At 46.4% G+C, this 20,122-nt stretch overlaps 1 protein-coding gene across 1 annotated transcript in view; it reads left to right on the forward strand.

Moving 5' to 3' along the window:
• Window positions 1-19,461, forward strand: part of LOC117391850 (lysine-specific demethylase 2B) — a 24,281-nt gene extending 4,820 nt beyond the window's left edge. Inside the window, exons 3-21 of the mRNA XM_055231453.1 lie at window positions 917-995; window positions 1,096-1,142; window positions 1,373-1,551; window positions 1,625-1,731; window positions 2,153-2,246; window positions 2,322-2,475; window positions 4,283-4,398; window positions 4,470-4,596; window positions 4,929-5,263; window positions 6,297-6,380; window positions 12,685-12,915; window positions 13,077-13,220; window positions 13,296-13,382; window positions 13,488-13,814; window positions 13,926-14,890; window positions 15,008-15,171; window positions 15,616-15,777; window positions 15,871-16,089; window positions 17,856-19,461. Coding sequence (XP_055087428.1) covers window positions 917-995; window positions 1,096-1,142; window positions 1,373-1,551; window positions 1,625-1,731; window positions 2,153-2,246; window positions 2,322-2,475; window positions 4,283-4,398; window positions 4,470-4,596; window positions 4,929-5,263; window positions 6,297-6,380; window positions 12,685-12,915; window positions 13,077-13,220; window positions 13,296-13,382; window positions 13,488-13,814; window positions 13,926-14,890; window positions 15,008-15,171; window positions 15,616-15,777; window positions 15,871-16,089; window positions 17,856-18,037 — 3,803 coding nt within the window. The 3' untranslated portion in view covers window positions 18,038-19,461. The remainder of the gene's footprint in view (window positions 1-916; window positions 996-1,095; window positions 1,143-1,372; window positions 1,552-1,624; window positions 1,732-2,152; window positions 2,247-2,321; window positions 2,476-4,282; window positions 4,399-4,469; window positions 4,597-4,928; window positions 5,264-6,296; window positions 6,381-12,684; window positions 12,916-13,076; window positions 13,221-13,295; window positions 13,383-13,487; window positions 13,815-13,925; window positions 14,891-15,007; window positions 15,172-15,615; window positions 15,778-15,870; window positions 16,090-17,855) is intronic.
• Window positions 19,462-20,122: the final 661 nt, after the last annotated feature.

Here is a 20,122-nt window from a genome sequence, read left to right on the forward strand (position 1 = left end):
TTGTGTGTACATGTGTTGTGTGTACATGTGTTGTGTGTGCATGTGTTGTGTGTACATGTGTTGTGTGTACATGTGTTGTGTGTACATGTGTTGTGTGTACATGTGTTATATATGTGTGTACATGTGTTGTGTGTACATGTGTTGTGTGTACATGTGTTGTGTGTACATGTGTTGTGTGTACATGTGTTATATATGTGTGTGTACATGTGTTATATATGTGTGTACATGTGTTGTGTGTACATGTGTTGTGTGTACATGTGTTGTGTGTGCATGTGTTGTGTGTACATGTGTTGTGTGTACATGTGTTGTGTGTACATGTGTTGTGTGTGCATGTGTTGTGTGTACATGTGTTGTGTGTACATGTGTTATATATGTGTGTGTACATGTGTTATATATGTGTGTGTACATGTGTTATATATGTGTGTGTACATGTGTTATATATGTGTGTACATGTGTTGTGTGTACATGTGTTGTGTGTACATGTGTTGTGTGTACATGTGTTGTGTGTACATGTGTTGTGTGTACATGTGTTGTGTGTACATGTGTTGTGTGTACATGTGTTGTGTGTGCATGTGTTGTGTGTACATGTGTTATATATGTGTGTACATGTGTTATATATGTGTGTACATGTGTTGTGTGTACATGTGTTGTGTGTACATGTGTTGTGTGTACATGTGTTGTGTGTGCATGTGTTGTGTGTACATGTGTTGTGTGTACATGTGTTATATATGTGTGTGTACATGTGTTATATATGTGTGTGTACATGTGTTATATATGTGTGTGTACATGTGTTATATATGTGTGTACATGTGTTGTGTGTACATGTGTTGTGTGTACATGTGTTGTGTGTACATGTGTTGTGTGTACACGCACACAGATGTGAGTTAATTGTTTCTAAACAGTTGTTCTGTTGCAGATTTTACATATGAGTATGTGCAAAGGGAAGGTCTGAGGAAACCCCTGATCTTCAAAGACAAAGACGGTTTGGGCATCAGGTACTTTCCTCTGAGCCGCGTTTCCCCAAATCAAACTCAGTGTTTAACATTTTCACAGTTTAAATAATAAACTAATAAACTACACTTTGTGTCGATACAGAATGCCCGATCCACAATTCACCGTCAGTGAAATTAAAGGCCTGGTTGGTAAGTTGTAACAACAAAAGCCTAATATATATATATATATATATATATATATATATATATATATATATATATATATATATATATATATATATATATATATATATGACCACATTTTGTGAAATTAAAACCACAAGCTTATATAAAAGTGTCAGTGTTGTTGCGCCATCTTGTGGAGATGGTTGAATATTATTTAGTTGGCGTCTTATTAATGTGATCATATCATTTGTCAGGGAGCCGTCGCTCTGTGGACGTGATGGACGTGAGCACACAGAAAGGCTCTGAGATGAGCATGGCTCAGTTTGTTCGTTATTATGAGACTCCAGAGGAAGACAGAGACAAACTGTTTAATGTCATTAGTTTAGAGTTCAGCCACACGAAGCTGGAGCACCTCATCAAAAGGCCCACGGTGGTGAGAATCTTTGTTTTTGTCATGTTACTTTTTGTAATGATGTTTTTTGATGGTTTAGTTTCTGCTTCCATAGATTGACCAGGTCGACTGGGTGGATAATATGTGGCCCCCAGACCTTAAACACAGCCAGACCGAAGGAACCAACGTCATTTCAGAAATGAAATACCCCAAGGTTCAGAGGTACGATTTTTGTGTTTTTACTCGAGCTGCATTTCCACTTTTCAGTAGCAAATATTCAGCACTATTTACATCATACGTGTCTCATTTACATAGTGACGGCTGTAGTTGATCCTGTAGTTGATCCTGTAGTTGATCCTGGTGGTTGCCAGGTGAGTTCCACAGTGGACCAGCTGTGGCCTCATTCAGCTGTTTACTCCACATGTTCAGAAACACTTGGCTTTTCTTGTGGCTGTAATATTTGATTATTCACCACTTGTTTTTCTCACAGAATCACCTCATTAAATGTACCGTATCAAGACTTTATAAATAAATCATGTGTAAATGTCGTTACCTAATTATCCCAACACAAACACTGACCTTTGTCCATATCCTGAGTTAAACATCGCGCACGGTTAAATCCTCGTGTGTTTCTTCTCTGTAGATACTGTCTGATGAGTGTCAAAGGCTGCTACACTGATTTTCACATTGACTTTGGAGGCACTTCAGTCTGGTACCACGTCTTCAAAGGCCAGAAGGTGATTTTGACGTGTGTCTCCTGTCAAACACTTCTGTTATATTGTGTGTTTGACATGTTGTGTTGATGTGTACAGGTGTTCTGGCTCGTCCCGCCCACTTCTTATAACCTGGCCCTGTACGAGGACTGGGTCCTGTCGGGGAAACAGAGCGACATCTTCCTGGGCGACCGAGCAGATGGATGTCAGAGGGTGGAGCTGAAGCAAGGAAACACCTTTTTTATACCATCAGGTGAGTCTGGAACACAAGGACAACACCATCCACCTTCATCCACTTACAGAGTCAGCGGCTCTACTCCGAGCTCCTCCCCCTAAGGGAGCGCCCTCCACCCTGCGGAGGAAACACATTTAAACACTTGTATCCACGATCTTGTCCTTTCGCTCATGACCCAGAGCTCATGACCACAGGTGAGGTCAGTGTAGACTGAGGTAAATCAAGAGCTTTGCCTTTGGACTCAGCTCCTTCTTCACCACAACAGACGACACAGCGACTCCATCACTGCAGACGCTCCTCCACCTGTCAATCTCACGCTCCATCCTCCCCTCGAGAACAAGACCCCGAGAGACTTGGACTCCTCCACTTGAGGCACAGACTCTCCTCCACCTGCAGAGGGCGCCTCCTTTTTTCCACTATGAACCTTGGCCTCAGATTTGGAGGAGCTGATTCTCATCTTATGATTCTGCTGATTCTTTGCTCCGCCCATTTACTTATTTACAGACTGAGTGTTTCTGAAGGTCCTTCACATGTCGTGAGCGGGTGGTGTGTGGGCGGGTGGTCTGTGTGAGCGGTCTGTGTGGGCGGTGTGTGGGCGGTCTGTGGGCGGTCTGTGGGCGGTCTGTGTGGGCGGTCTGTGGGCGGTGTGTGAGCGGGTGGTCTCTGTGGGTGGTGTGTGGGCGGTGTGTGAGCGGTGTGTGGGCGGGTGGTCTATGTGGGTGGTGTGTGGGCGGTGTGTGGGCGGTGTGTGGGCGGTGTGTGGGCGGTGTGTGAGCGGTGTGTGGGCGGGTGGTCTATGTGAGGGGGTGGTCTGTGTGAGGGGGTGGTCTATGTGGGCGGGCGGTGTGTGGGCGGTGTGTGGGCGGGTGGTCTATGTGAGGGGGTGGTCTGTGTGAGGGGGTGGTCTATGTGGGCGGGCGGTGTGTGGGCGGTGTGTGGGCGGGTGGTCTATGTGAGGGGGTGGTCTGTGTGAGGGGGCGGTCTGTGGGCGGTCTCTGTGGGCGGTCTGTAGTCTGAGCAGGCCAGGTTAATTAGACCAGGAAACAAAAGTGACATGAGCAGGACAGTTAAAAGTAGTTTTACTTCAGGCATGTTTATAGCGTGTTTATAGCGTGTTTATAGTGTGTTTATAGCGTGTTTACAGCGTGTTTATAGCGTGTTTATAGCGTGTTTATAGCGTGTTTATAGCGTGTTTATAGCGTGTTTATAGCGTGTTTACAGCGTGTTTATAGCGTGTTTATAGCGTGTTTACAGCGTGTTTATAGCGTGTTTACAGCGTGTTTACAGCGTGTTTATAGCGTGTTTACAGCGTGTTTATAGCGTGTTTACAGCGTGTTTACAGCGTGTTTACAGCGTGTTTATAGCGTGTTTACAGCGTGTTTATAGCGTGTTTACAGCGTGTTTACAGCGTGTTTATAGCGTGTTAATAGCGTGTTTACAGCATGTTTATTGCGTGTTTACAGCGTGTTTACAGCGTGTTTACAGCGTGTTTACAGCGTGTTTATAGCGTGTTTACAGCGTGTTTATAGCGTGTTTACAGCGTGTTTACAGCGTGTTTACAGCGTGTTTACAGCGTGTTTATAGCGTGTTTACAGCGTGTTTATAGCGTGTTTACAGCGTGTTTACAGCGTGTTTATAGCGTGTTAATAGCGTGTTTACAGCATGTTTATTGCGTGTTTACAGCGTGTTTACAGCGTGTTTACAGCGTGTTTACAGCGTGTTTACAGCGTGTTTATAGCGTGTTTACAGCATGTTTATAGCGTGTTTATAGCGTGTTTATAGCGTGTTTATAGCGTGTTGTCCCATTAACATGTTTTCTTCTCAGGATGGATCCATGCCGTCTACACTCCAGAGGACACACTGGTGTTTGGAGGAAACATCTTGCACAGTTTCAACATTCCTATGCAGCTCACGATCCACGAGATCGAGAACAGAACCAAGGTGGTGTTCAGCCGATACTCGCGTAAATACAAATGTTTCAGTTTTATAAAAAACACGCGTCTCTTTTTTAGGTTCATTCCAAATTCCGGTTTCCTTTTTACTACGAGATGTGCTGGTATGTTCTGGAGAGATACACGCACCGCCTGACCAAACGCTCACACCTTTCTCCTGAGCTCCACAAAGAGCCAGTGCTGTTGGGTGAGTGAGGCCGTGTTTGTAAATGTCTTAAATTAATTATAATCCAATTAAAAATCTAAGTATTAGGCCAATTTAGAATATTTTTATCTATGTGCAAAGTTTTTACCTAAAGGAGAATGAACTCTGTTTACTACAGATCTGTTCCCTCATGATGTAATCATGACATTTGTGATGTAATCATGACATTTGTGATGTAATCATGACATTTGTGATGTAATCATGACATTTGTGATGTAATCATGACATTTGTGATGTAATCATGACATTTGTGATGTAATCATGACATTTGTGATGTAATCATGACATGTATTTTTCTGTTGTGTATGTTCTAGATCTCGACACTGACTCCAGGAGCCAGGATGTGAACGACGACTCGTACGAGAGGATTTACCTGGACTCACCCGGGAACATCAAGGGTCCACTTTTCAGAGCAGACGTGTCTCTGGACATGGACGACAGCTGCACTCCCACCTTCAACACGTCAGACTTCTCCAAATCTCCACTGGACGGTTCTCTGTCAGAATCCAAGAACAAATGGATTTATTTAACTGAGTTTGAACTGAACGGACTCAGAACACTGGTCGAAAAACTGGAGTCTCTGCCTGAAAACAAGAAATGTGTCCCAGAAGGAATCGTAGAGGCACAGAAACTACTGGAGTCCATGAAGGTAAGAACATGTGAAGAACATGTGAGGAACATGTGAGGAACATGTGAGGAACATGTGAGGAACATGTGAGGGACATGTGAGGAACATGTGTGAGGAACATGTGAAGAACATGTGAGGGACATGTGAAGAACATGTGAGGAACATGTGAGGGACATGTGAGGAACATGTGAAGAACATGTGAGGAACATGTGAGGAACATGTGAAGAACATGTGAGGAACATGTGAGGAACATGTGAGGAACATGTGAGGAACATGTGAAGAACATGTGTGTGGAACATGAGTTCTGCGTTTTGTGTGTTGTATGTATTGTGTGTTCTGAGTTGTGTGTCTTTTGTGTTGTATGTGTGTTCTGTGTTGTGCGTGTGTTGTGTGTTCAGGTGGTGTTGGAGGAACATGTGTTCTGAGTTTTGTGTGTTGTGTGTTGTATGTGTTGTACGTGTTGTGTGTTGTGCTTGTGTTGTATGTGTTGTGTGTGTGTTGTGTGTTGTATGTGTTGTGTGTGTGTTGTGTGTGTGTTGTGTGTTGTTCACCTGACTGTTGTGTGTTCAGGTGGTGTTGGAGGAACATGTGTTCTGAGTTTTGTGTGTTGTATGTGTTGTGTGTTGTGCGTGTGTTGTATGTGTTGTGTGTGTGTTTGTGTGTGTTGTGTGTTGTTCACCTGACTGTTGTGTGTTCAGGTGGTGTTGGAGGAACATGTGTGTGTTGTATGTGTGTTGTGTGTTGTATGTGTTGTGTGTGTGTTTGTGTGTTGTGTGTGTGTTGTTCACCTGACTGTTGTGTGTTCAGGTGGTGTTGGAGGAACATGTGTTCTGAGTTTTGTGTGTTGTGTGTTGTATGTGTTGTGTGTTGTGCGTGTGTTGTATGTGTTGTGTGTGTGTTGTGTGTTGTTCACCTGACTGTTGTGTGTTCAGGTGGTGTTGGAGGAACATGTGTTCTGAGTTTTGTGTGTTGTGTGTTGTATGTGTTGTGTGTTGTATGTGTTGTGTTGTGCGTGTGTTGTGTGTTGTTCACCTGACTGTTGTGCGTTGTTCAGGTGGTGTTGGAGGAACATGCAGATGACGACTCGTTGTTGTCCGTCACTGGGTTCCCCGTCGTGTTTGGGCCTAAACATCTAAAGGTAAAAACTGTTTTTCATTGATCTGACTCTGATCTGCTGAGGTAAAGTCACTGAATGTCCTCAGGGTGAAGGTGGTGAGGGTCAAGGGTCAGGGGTCAGGGGTTAGTGTTCCGTTATCTTAATCCAGCTCCTCTTTTTAACACCAAAATAAACATCAAAGTAAAAAACAAAATAAACAACAAATTAAACAACTAAATAAACAACAAAGTAAACAAAATAACACCAAAATAAACAACAAAGTAAATAACTAAAACAACAAAGTAAACAACAAAGTAAACAAAATAAACAAAGTAAACTACAAAATAAACAACAAAGTAAACAACAAAATAAATAACGAAAACAACACAGTAAATAACTAAATAAACAACAAAGTAAACAACTAATAGACAACAAAGTAAACAACAAAATAAACAAAGTAAATAACAAAATAAACAACATGTGTCGATTATTTAGTTTTGGAGATTTATTTTTATATTGAAACAGATTCAAAAACTACTGGATTTTTATTGGATCTAAAATATTTGGAGCCTAAACTTTTTGTTGCTATAGAAACGTCAAAATAAATGATTTAAACTGAACTTTAATGTCACATTTACAGTAAAAAGAAAAAAGAAAAACAGTGGCACATTTTTACTCTGAGGAGAGAAAGAGTTATTTTTAGAATAAGAGTTTTTCTGCAGATTAAAAACATTCACACGTTAAATAGAATATTATTTTTATTATTATTTTTATTATTATTATTATTTTCTTTTTTATTGTCACTCAGTGAATGAGGCGTTTTATTGATTTAATTATTTAAATTAATTATAAAGGGAAATGTCTTTGTGATGATGTCATCAGAGGTTTATTTACGTGTCCCTCCTCCTCCTTTCTCCTCCCTCTCCTCCTCTGTCCATCTGTCTCCTCCTCCTCCCTGTCCTCCTCCCTCTCCTCCCTCTCCTCCTCCCTCTCCTCCTCCCTCTCCTCCCTCTCCTCCTCCCTCTCCTCCTCCCTCTCCTCCTCGTCTTTTGGTCTGAGCACGTTTGTGCGTCTCATGAATATGTCGTTGCTGTATTTGCCTCCTCGTCTCCTATTGGCTCGTGTTTGTGCTGACTCTGGTCTGTGATTGGCCGAGTCTTTCCTCGCGCCGCTCCCTTTTTCCCGGGAGCCCGTTGATGCTAATGAGGCTGGTCTGTGTTTTGTACATCTGCTGGTGGCATTGTGGAGGCGCGGAGCGGGAGGGAGGGCTTTAGAGGCCAAACAGCGGGAGGAAAGGAGCGCGGCCATGTCCGAGCGCCGCCGTGTCCGAGCGCCGTGAGCTGGACGCGGCGTGAAACGGCAGCTATGGCCATGACGCTCAGCGCTGATGATGAGGACTACGAGTCAGACTCGGAGCAGGTCAGCCAAAGCCACCGGGCGAACGGGAGACAGGCAGGGAGAGACGGGGGGAGAGAGAGGGAGGAGGAGAGACAGGGGGAGAGAGGGAGGAGGAGAGAGACAGGCAGGGAGAGACGGGGGGAGAGAGAGGGAGGAGGAGAGACAGGGGGAGAGAGGGAGGAGGAGAGAGACAGGCAGGGAGAGACGGGGGGAGAGAGAGGGAGGAGGAGAGACAGGGGGAGAGAGGCAGGAGGAGAGAGAGACAGGCAGGAGGAGAGAGGGAGGAGGGAGAGACTGGAGGAGAGAGAGACTGGAGGAGAGAGAGACTGGAGGAGAGACAGGCAGAAGGAGAGAGGCAGGAGGAGAGAGAGACAGGCAGGAGAGAGGCAGGAGGAGAGAGGGAGGAGGAGACAGGGAGGAGGAGAGAGAGACAGGAGGAGAGAGACAGGAGGAGAGACAGAGACAAGAGGAGAGAGAGGCAGAGTGAGACATCCCACAAGCTAGCTACAGAATGTGGACAGAGACAGAGAGAGAGAGAGACATGCAGGGATAGAGACAGGCAGAGAGACAGAGACATGTAGAGAGAGACATGCCACAAGCTAGCAACAGAATGTGGACGGGAGAAAGAGACAGTGAGACAGGCAGAGAGAGACATGCAGAGAGAGACATGCAGAGAGAGACATGCATCAAGCTAACAACGGAATGTGGAGACAGACAGAGACAGGAGAGAGAGACAGGTAGAGAGAGAGAGAGAGACATGCCGGAAGCTAGCATCGGAATGTGGATGGCAGACAGGTGGACAGACAGGCAGAGAGAGAGAGATGTAGAAAGAGAGACATGCAGAGAGAGACATGCCACAAGCTAGCAACGGAATGTGTACAGAGACAGGCAGAGAGAGAGAGACAGGTAGAGAGAGAGAGAGACATGCAGAGAGAGACATGCTACAAGCTAACAACGGAATGTGTACAGAGACAGGCAGAGAGAGAGAGAGAGACAGGTAGAGAGAGAGAGACATGCAGAGAGAGACATGCTACAAGCTAACAGCGGAATGTGTACAGCAGACAGGCATGAGTGCAGCCTCAAAGAGAGAGACAGAGAGAGAGAGACAGTCACTGGTTTTAATCCAGTTTTTCCAGGATTTATAAATATTTTCAAGTCTTTACAATAAAACGCTCGAAAGAACGAAACGTGTTTTAATGTTTAGGGACGTGTCAGAGTTCTGTTATTTATTTATGTTAATGCATTTAGACCCCGTCAGGAGCCACACCCCCTTAGACCCCGTCAGGAGCCACACCCCCTTAGACCCCGTCAGGAGCCACACCCCCTTAGACCCCGTGAGGAGCCACACCCCCTTAGACCCCGTCAGGAGCCACACCCCCTTAGACCCCGTGAGGAGCCACAACCCCTTAGACCCCGTCAGGAGCCACACCCCCTTAGACCCCGTCAGGAGCCACACCCCCTTAGACCCCGTCAGGAGCCACACCCCCTCAGACCCCGTCAGGAGCCACACCCCCTCAGACCCCGCCAGGAGGCAAATAAAATAAATGGAACAGGCTCATTAGAAGTTTATCATTTTCATAAACACTTTCATGTTTCAGTTTTACAAAAACACACGATACAATAATATTTAATATTTCCAACAAAAACGTGTGTATTATTTGTGTATTTGTGTAGTATTTGTATATTTGTGTATTATATGTGTATTTGTGTATTATATGTGTATTTTTGTGTGTTTTTGTTCAGGACTCAGTGCTTCAGTTTCTTTTCTGTGCGACTGAAGCCAAACAGAATGAAACATGATCATTGTCTCTTTTACTGTTTTTTTCACAGGTTTTGATCAGTTTTGCTTTAATTCTTCACTTTGTGTTTTATTTCCTGTTGTAGTGACTCTGGGTGTTATTTTTGTCTGTTCTTACTGTAATAGTTGTTGGTTTTCTTCTGTTTCTGTTTGTTTGTTGTCGTTTGTTGTCGTTTGTTCTCGTTTGTTCTCGTTTGTTCTCGTTTGTTCTCGTTTTCCCCTCCTTCTTCCTCCAAATGTTTTTCTAATGGCGTCACGGCTCCACTTCTTCGATCACTCGTCACGTGTCGTCTTCTCTGCTGGTTTTTGTTGTAAATGTTTAAAATGAGGTCAGGCTGAGCGTTTCTCATTGGTCGTGAGTCTGAGCGTCGCCGTGTTGAGGGATGTGGCTGTTGCTATGGCGACGCCGGGAAAATCTGCACTGCCGACGAAAATAAAGAAATCACATCTGTGATTCTGCGGCTCTGCAGCCTCCTGTGTGAATATGTGTTTATGCACATGTGTGTGTGCGGGTACTCTCCATGTTTATACAGGTACTCTCCATGTTTGTACATATGTACAGGTACTCTCCATGTTTGTATTTGTTGGGGGTACTCTCCATGTTTGTATTTGTTGGGGGTACTCTCCATATTTGTGTTTGTGTGCGGGTACTCTCTCCAGGTCATACGTGTGTGAAACGTGTTATAGACGTGTTATAAACGTGGTTGGGGGAGCTGGTGTGGGCTCATTGCCCCACAGCTCAGCCGCCTCGTGTTGGAGTTCACCCCGGTGAACGAGAGGGTTACCTCCCTGCACCTTCGGGTCGGGGACAGGTCTCTCACTGTTGTGTCGGTCTATGGGCCAAACAGCAGTGCAGAGTACCCGGCCTTCTTGGATCGGCGCACTGTCTAGTACCCCTCCCAGGGACTCCGTTGTTCTCCTGGGGGACTTCAATGTCCATGTGGGAAATGACAGTGACTCCTGGAGGGGCGTGATCGGGAAGAACGGTCTCCCTGATCTGAACCCGAGTGGTGTTCTGTTATTGTTCTTCTGAGCTAGTCACAGTTTGTCCATAACAAACACCATGTTCAAGCACAAGGTCCATAAGTGCACGTGGCACCAGGACACTCTAGGTCGGAAGTCGATGATCGACCGTGTCATCTGACTTCTGGCCCCATGTCTTGGACACTCGGGTGAAGAGAGGGACAGAGCTGTAGAGCACCACCTGGTGGTGAGTTGGACCTGCTGCTAGTGGAGGAAGCTGATAGACCTAGCCAGCAGACCCTCATGATATGCTTGGAAGGCCCAAGCGTATCATGAGGATCCGCTGGGAACATCCGGTGGAGCCCTCTGTCAGTGGGGTCTTCAGCTCACACCTCTGGGAGAGCATCCCGGAGGTTGGGGACGTGGATTCTGAGTGGGCCATGTTCTCCACCTCTATTGTCGATGTGGTTGCTCATAGCTGTGGTCGTAAAGTCTGCGGTGCTTGTTGTGCCGGCAACCCCTGAACCTGATGGTGGACACCAGAAGTAAGGGATGCCATCAGGATGAAGAAGACAAGGAGTCCTACCGAGCCTTGTGGCTCGTGGGACTCCTGACCAGTCAACAAGTACCGTCAGGCCAAGTGTGCCACGGCTCGTGCTGTCACGGAGGCAAAAACTCGGAGTTGGGAGGAGTTCGGGGAGGCCATGGAGGAGGACTATCGGACGGCCTCAAAGAGATTCTGGCAAACTGTCCCACGCCTCAGGAGGGGGAAGCAGTGCTTCACTAACACTGTTTACAGTGCGGGCGGAGAACTGCTGACCTCGACTGGGGATGTTGTTGAACGGTGGAAGGAATACTTTGAGGATCTCCTCAATCCCACTGTCACATCTTCCTTCTGAGGAGGAAGCAGAAACTGGAGATCCGGAGGCGGACTCGTCTTTCACCCTGGCTGAAGGTGGTTGGCAAGCTCCTTGGTGGCAAGGCCCGGGGGGTGAATGAGATTCGTCCTGAGTATCTTAAGTCTCTAGATGTTGTGGGTCTTGGCTGACACGTCTCTGCAACATCGCATGGTGGTCGGGGACAGTGCCTCTGGACTGGCAGACCCTCTGTATAAGAAGGGGGACCGGAGGGTGTGTTCTAATTACTGGGGAATTACGCTCCTCAGCCTTCCCGGTAAGGTCTATTCCAGGGACTGGAGAGGAGAATCCGACCGATAGTCGAACCTCGGATCCTGGAGGAGCAGGGTGGTTTTCATCCCGTTCATGGAACACTGGACCAGCTCTATACTCTCCATCGGGTCCTCGAGGCTCATGGGAGATGGCCCAACCAGTCCACGTGTTTTGTGGAGCTGGAGAAGGCATTTGACCGTGTCCCTCGTGGTGTCCTTTGGTGGGTGCTCTGGGAGTATGGGGTCTGGGGCTCTTTGCTTAGGGCTGTCTGGTCCCTGTGTGACCGGAGCAGGAGCTGTGTCTCTGCAGTGAGTCAGACCTGTTCCCGGTGCAGGTTGGACTCAGAGCTGCCCTTTGTCACTGGTTCTGTCCAGTTCTCCGGGATCCAGCTAAGGTGCCAGAGGGGTCCGGTTCAGGGGCCGGAGGGGCCTGGTTTGGGAACCACAGGATTTCATCTCTGCTGTTTGCAGATGAGTTTGTCCTGATGCTTCATCGAGCCAGGACCTGCAGCACTGGGGCAGTTTGAGCCGAGTGTGAAGCGGCTGGGATGAGAATCAGCTCCTCCAAATCCGAGGCCATGGTTCTCCACCAGAAAAAGGTGGCGCCCTCTGCAGGTGGGTGAGGAGTCTGCCTCAAGTGGAGGAGTTCAAGTATCTCAGGGTCTTGTTCTCAACTGAGGGAAGGATGGAGCGTGAGATTGACAGTTGGATTGGTGCAGCTCCTACACGGCGAGAGGAGCAGCTGAGGCTCGGGCATCTGCTCAGGATGCCTCCTGGACACCTCCCTGGGGAGGTGTTTGAAATGTGTGTGTGCTAATTTTGGACGTTGCCTCCAGGGACAGACTTGATGAGTTTGTTTCTGTATCTGCCTCAGCCGCCTCTGTAATGTGTTTGTTTAAGTTTGATATATATATATTTTGTTTAGAACATTCATGTTTATAAAAGCATCATCGATTTGTTCCTTCCTCAAACTCTGACATTTGTTTCATAAACACAATCTCTGTTTCTTTGTTTTTCAGCCTCGCCCACAGAACCGGCCTAAACCCAAGATGGCGGCTTCTCCGGCGTCAGCGGTTAAACTGTCGGCCAGTCGGGGGACGTCCGGCGCCCGCCGCAGACGGACGCGGTGCCGGAGGTGTGAGGCGTGTCTCCGCACTGAGTGTGGGGAGTGTCACTTCTGCAAAGACATGAAGAAGTTTGGTGGACCTGGTCGAATGAAACAGTCCTGCATCATGAGGCAGTGCATCGCGGTACGACTTTAAACTTTATACATAAATGTCTATGGATAAAAGCCCGGGTCACTGGACGGTCACTATAGGCCAGTCTCTTGGTCGTGCTGCTTGAGTCAAACATGTGACTTGCGTGTTTCTTGACGTGTTTCTTGACGTGTTTCTTTCCTCTGTGTTCGTAGCCGGTTCTGCCTCACACTGCAGTGTGTCTGGTCTGTGGAGAAGCAGGGAAAGAAGACACTGTCGAAGATGAAGAGGAGAAGTTCAACCTGATGCTCATGGAGTGCTCCATATGCAACGAGATCGTGCATCCAAACTGTCTGAAGGTAAAGCCTCCCTCCGGTTTGTTCCAGGTCAAATTACACCAACACTTCTATTAAAAATGTGTTTGTGTTATTTAGGTTAAAGATTCGAGTGGAGTGGTTAATGATGAGCTGCCAAACTGTTGGGAGTGTCCGAAGTGTAACCACGCAGGGAAAACGGGGAAAGTAAGTTTCTTTGTTGACTTTCATCTTAAAACTGTGTAAAAAGAGATCAAAATGTTGACAAGAGGAATCATGTCTTGCTTCTTTTTTATATTTTTGGCTTCAAAGCAAAAACGGGGTCCGGGTTTTAAATATGCATCAAACCTTCCCGGGTCGTTACTGAAAGAGCCGCGGCTGCCCCGGGACCAAAAAGAAGAATCTGACTCCCCGACGATGCCAACGGCCACGGTCACCACCATGAACACAGCCCCTGTTTTAAAGAGAAAGGCAGAACGAGAGGACGTCCCAAAGAGAAAAGACGAAGAGCCTCCAAAGAAAAGGCCCCCGCTGCTGTCGCTCGAGAGTCCAGCCCGACCCAGACCTGAAGACAACCCCCTGAGGAAGAAGAGGAAGCTCTTTGACACCAACGATGAGCCCATCCTTTTAAAAAAGAAGGTACCAGTGTCTCTGAAGTAAAGGAAGAACTCAAATCTGTACATCAAAATTTTAAATAACAGATGTTTATAAAGATGTGTTTATAAAAGGATGTTTCTGTTTCTCTGACAGAAAAAGCCCTTCAAACACGACGGCTCAGTGTCTCCGAAATTCTTCAGGCAAATCAAGACTGAGAATGATCTGGAAGACCATGAGGATCGGGAAGAAGACGACGTTTTCTCAAACAGGAAGTATTTCAAAGAAAAGAAGTACCATCACGAAGCAGAGGACGAAGACGAGGAAGAGGAGACAATAAGAGACAAATATACAGCTGATGACAAATCAAAAGTTCATTTAAATCCTCTGCTGAGGACATCAGGCCGTGACAGTGACCACATCCCCGTCCACACCAGCAGAGCAGGGTCCAGCGCCGACCTCACAGACGTCCAGGACAAGAGCTCCAGACACGTGAAACCCTGTCACCAGCGTAAACGAGCGAGCAAGGACAAAGAATTTAACCAAGACATCTCAAAATCTGAAGAAAAACTGCTGAAGAGAGAGGACAGTCCCATCTGCCCCAACAGAAAAACAATCAAACTGGAGGACACCGGTCACAATCGAAAACTTCTAAAGACCGAGGACTCCAGCCCCAATCAGAACAGACGTCCGCTAAAGACAGAAGACAGTTTGACCAATCAGAACCACCGGCCAATCAAAACAGAGCCTGACGATGTAGACGACGCCAAGTCTAAATGGAGCCTCAATAACGGCAGCAGTGACCTCGGGGACTGGCTCCGCCATCGAGGACGGGACGTCAACGGGAACCAAAAAGGTTTTTCTACTTTAGGATGGAACAGGAGCTCGCCGATCTCACCCATCTGCCCCCGACCGCCGCCGTCTCACTCCCCTCCCAAATGTGTCCAAATGGAGCGTCACGTGATCCGTCCCCCCCCCATCAGCCCGCCCCCCGACCGACTGCCCCTGAACGACGAGCAGACCCACGTGATGCGGCGCGAGGCCTGGATGTGCGTGTTCAGTCAGCTGACGCACAAAGACCTGTGCGTGTGTATGCGTGTGTGCCGCACCTGGAACAGATGGTGAGTCCGGCGCGGTCAAACCGTCCGGTGCGGTCAAACCGTCCGGCGCGGTCAGACCGTCCGGTGCGGTCTAACCATCCGCCGCGGTCATTTGAACATCTGTGTGTGTCTGAGCAGGTGCTGTGACAAGAGGCTGTGGACGCACATCGACCTCAGCCGCTGTAAGTCCATCACGCCGCTCATGCTCAGTGGGATCATCCGCCGCCAGCCCGTCGCTCTGGACCTCAGCTGGACCAACATCTCCAAGAAGCAGCTCAGCTGGATCATCAACCGCCTGCCAGGTCAGAGCGCAGTGGACTTTAAGTGTCCTACATCAGTGTCTCTGTGTCCTACATCAGTGTCTCTGTCCTACATCAGTGTCTCTGTGTCCTACATCAGTGTCTCTGTCCTACATCAGTGTCTCTGTCCTACATCAGTGTCTCTGTGTCCTACATCAGTGTCTCTGTGTCCTACATCAGTGTCTCTGTCCTACATCAGTGTCTCTGTCCTACATCAGTGTCTCTGTGTCCTACATCAGTGTCTCTGTCCTACATCAGTGTCTCTGTGTCCTACATCAGTGTCTCTGTGTCCTATATCAGTGTCTCTGTCCTACATCAGTGTCTCTGTGTCCTACATCAGTGTCTCTGTGTCCTATATCAGTGTCTCTGTCCTACATCAGTGTCTCTGGACTTTAAACCGCTCTCTGTGTCTTGTAGAACGTTCTATCTGTTCTTCGCTCTTCGCAGGTCTGCGTGTTCTGCTGCTGTCGGGATGTTCTTGGGTCGCCGTCTCCGCGCTCTGCACGTCCAGCTGTCCTCTTCTGCGCACTCTGGATGTTCAGTGGGTGGAGGGACTAAAGGACGCTCAGATGAGAGACCTGTTATCTCCGCCCACAGACAACAGGCCAGGTAGCGCCGGAGCAGCGTGTCTGCCCCCCGGTGGTTCGTCTGTGCGCCGCGACGGTAAAAGTCCAGTGTTATTGACACGTCTCTGCGTCGCAGGTCAGCTGGACAACAGGAGTAAACTGCGTAACGTGGTCGACCTGCGTCTGGCCGGTCTGGACATCACGGACACGTCTCTGCGTCTCATCATCCGCTACATGCCCCTGTTAAACAAACTGGACCTGAGCTACTGCAACCACGTCACCGACCAGTCCGTCAACATCCTGACCGCCGCCGGAACCACCTCCAGAGACTCGCTCACCGACATTAAGCTCTGTGGTAAGGCATTTGACCCGTCTGTCCTCTGCATTTGACCCGTCTGTCCTCTGCATTTGACCCGTCTGTCCTCTGCATTTGACCCGTCTGTCCTCTGCATTTGACTCATCTGTCCTCTGTATTTGACCCGTCTGTCCTCTACATTTGACCCGTCTGTCCTCTGTATTTGACCCGTCTGTCCTCTGCATTTGACCTGTCTGTCCTCTGCATTTGACTCGTCTGTCCTCTGCATTTGACCCGTCTGTCCTCTGTATTTGACCCGTCTGTCCTCTGTATTGCTCCCGTCTGTCCTCTGCATTTGACCCATCTGTCCTCTGCATTTGACCCATCTGTCCTCTGCATTTGACCCGTCTGTCCTCTGTATTGCTCCCATCTGTCCTCTGCATTTGACCCGTCTGTCCTCTGCATTTGACCCGTCTGTCCTCTGTATTGCTCCCATCTGTCCTCTGCATTTGACCTGTCTGTCCTCTGCATTTGACCCGTCTGTCCTCTGTATTTGACCCGTCTGTCTCTGTATTTGACCCGTCTGTCCTCTGCATTTGACCCGTCTGTCTTCTGTATTTGACCCGTCTGTCCTCTGCATTTGACCCATCTGTCCTCTGCATTTGACCCGTCTGTCCTCTGTATTGCTCCCATCTGTCCTCTGCATTTGACCCGTCTGTCTTCTGTATTTGACCCGTCTGTCCTCTGCATTTGACCCATCTGTCCTCTGCATTTGACCCGTCTGTCCTCTGTATTGCTCCCATCTGTCCTCTGCATTTGACCCGTCTGTCCTCTGTATTGCTCCCGTCTGTCCTCTGTATTTGACCCGTCTGTCCTCTGCATTTGACCCGTCTGTCCTCTGCATTTGACCCGTCTGTCCTCTGTATTGCTCCCGTCTGTCCTCTGCATTTGACCCGTCTGTCCTCTGTATTTGACCCGTCTGTCCTCTGCATTTGACCCGTCTGTCCTCTGTATTTGACCCGTCTGTCCTCTGCATGGTTCCTGTTTGTTTTGACCCAGTTCTTTCAGTTCTTTTATCGCCCGGGTCTTTACTCCAGGTCCGGGCGTCACGTCTTTGGACAGAAAATGTCTTGATGATTTTTTTAGATGTTTTGATTAAATCATCAAATAAATCAGTGAAAATGTTTAAAGTTTAAAAACTGAGAGACGTCGATATAAATAATTTTAGAATAAATAAAGTGTTTCAGTGTGTAACAGACCAGTGTGTGTGTGTGTGTGTGTAACAGACCAGTGTGTGTGTTTCAGTGTGTAACAGACCAGTGTGTGTGTGTGTTTCAGTGTGTAACAGGGGTGTGTGTGTTTCAGTGTGTAACAGGTGTGTGTTTCAGTGTGTAACAGGTGTGTGTTTCAGTGTGTAACAGGGGTGTGTGTGTTTCAGTGTGTAACAGGGGTGTGTGTGTGTTTCAGTGTGTAACAGGTGTGTTTCAGTGTGTAACGTGTGTGTGTTTCAGTGTGTAACGTGTGTGTGTTTCAGTGTGTAACAGGTGTGTGTTTCAGTGTGTAACAGGTGTGTGTTTCAGTGTGTAACGTGTGTGTGTTTCAGTGTGTAACGTGTGTGTTTCAGTGTGTAACAGGTGTGTGTTTCAGTGTGTAACGTGTGTGTGTTTCAGTGTGTAACAGATCAGTGTGTGTGTTTCAGTGTGTAACGTGTGTGTGTTTCAGTGTGTAACAGATCAGTGTGTGTGTTTCAGTGTGTAACGTGTGTGTGTTTCAGTGTGTAACAGATCAGTGTGTGTGTTTCAGTGTGTAACAGGTGTGTGTTTCAGTGTGTAACAGGGTGACGGACCAGTCTCTGAGCTTCTTCAAACGCTGTGGAAGTATCTGCCACATCGACCTGCGTCTCTGCAGACACGTGACCAGGGAGGGATGTGACCAGTTCATCGCAGAAATGTCCGTCAGTGTCCAGTTTGAACTGATCGAGGAAAAACTACTGCAGAAAATCAGCTAGAACAAAACGTCCACGGGCCACAAGGGGGCAGCACAACACTGTTTTATTTAGCAGAGAGTCTGCAGTAGTACTACTAATACTACTGCTACTACTACTGCTACTAATACTACTGCTACTACTACTGCTACTGCTACTACTGCTACTACTACTGCTACTACTACTGCTACTGCTACTACTGCTACTACTACTGCTACTGCTACTACTGCTACTACTACTGCTACTGCTACTACTGCTACTACTACTACTGCTACTGCTACTACTGCTACTACTACTGCTACTGCTACTACTGCTACTACTACTGCTACTGCTACTACTACTACTGCTACTACTACTGCTACTACTACTGCTACTACTACTGCTACTGCTACTACTATTATACTACTGCTTCTACTACTACTACTTTTACTACTTTTACTACTTTTACTTTTACTACTGAACACCAGGCAGCATCTTCAAAGCTGAAGCTGAATGTTTTTGTACAAATCAAATGTTTTTCTTTTTCTTTTATTCTTTCTCTGTAAAATCTGCACCTTTTGAAGTTATTTATTTGTGTGTTTCACGTCTGTGTTTATAGTTTTAAAGTTCTGTTCTAAAGTAGAGTCATATTTTTATATCAGAGTGTACATTTCTGTACAGTAAAGTTTAAATAAATGAATAGTCTATGTTATTATGGAGCAGCAAAGATCTGGAGCTTTTTTTGCCAAATATCCAGTGACTTGTGTTTTGATGTTTCATTTGATGTTTTTTGACAAAAGGACTCGAGGCCACACTGAATGTTCTTCACAGGACACAGTATCTTCTTGTTTTTCAGATGTTTCTTTGCACTGAAGCCGCTGAGGTGAACTCTGTTTCCACATGAACAGTTTCAGTTTATTCTGCACTGAACTGATATTTTTGAGGCTCTAAACTGTTTCAGTGGCTCCGTCCTGATCCTGAGCTGCACCACGAAAACAAACGATCATGATCCATCTCCAGGTAAATGTTTTTAGAAACGTGTGTCCTACAGTTTGTCCTTTTACTGTGGATCAGACCTGGACTGAGGGACACTGAGGGACACTGAGGGACACTGAGGGACACAGACCTGGACTGAGGGACACTGAGGGACACAGACCTGGACTGAGGGACACTGAGGGACACAGACCTGCCGTGTCTTCATTTTCTTCCATTTTAACTCTCACATTTTTAAGGATCATTGGCTCAAATCTTTCAGTTTCAAAGTAAATGCCTTTTTTATGAAACTCAGGAGTTAAATCCAGATTTTGAACCGTTTACATTTGACAAAGGGCTGCACTTCCACTTTGAGAAAAAACAGAGGCTTTGACGTAAAGTTTAATGTTTTCACCTGAAAACGATTTGTGCAAATGTATCAGACAAAATAAATGAATGTTTATGTTTCCACAGACTGAACTCGTCTGTGGAAACAGGTTTGAGTTTTATAAATCGACACTGGGAGTTTGTTTTTTACTTTTGTTCATGTGACTCGTTTATCGATATTTAAACGGCCTGTGATAGTGTTTTGTTAGATTTTTACTTCATATTTTGTACGTTTACATTTTCTTTACAGTGATCAGATTTTAGTAAATGTCTAAATGTGTTTTTTATATAATTTAAATCCTCACAAAAAGGTGACGACAAACATTGAAATATTAAAACAAATTGCAAGTAAACGTGTCATTAGTTTGTTTCTCTTCACTTTTAAAATCACACAGTGACATTTTTACTTGTAGTACTGCATTTTATTGAATAGAATAAATCAATCTTTCCTCGTTTACCAAAAAATAAGAGGGTTTGACATTCCCAAATATAAAGACGTGAGATAATGAGTTTAATGATGTAGCTGCCTGAAAGTGACACATTAGTTTAACACTTTAAAGAAAGAAAAGCAACAAAAACCATCCTGATCATTTGCCCCGGTGGCGTTTGTGTAAAAGTGAAACTAAAAAAGCAGAACTAGGAGGAAACATTCTGAAAAGGTGCATTTTATTTAATAACTTTTAGACTATTATCATTATCTACCAACTTCCAAGTGTAAAAATATACATTTAATAACCGTTTATGCATTTTACGTTAAACATCTTTTGGAAA

Source organism: Periophthalmus magnuspinnatus, chromosome 23, assembly GCF_009829125.3.
Source record: "Periophthalmus magnuspinnatus isolate fPerMag1 chromosome 23, fPerMag1.2.pri, whole genome shotgun sequence".
Classification (NCBI taxonomy): Eukaryota; Metazoa; Chordata; class Actinopteri; order Gobiiformes; family Gobiidae; genus Periophthalmus; species Periophthalmus magnuspinnatus.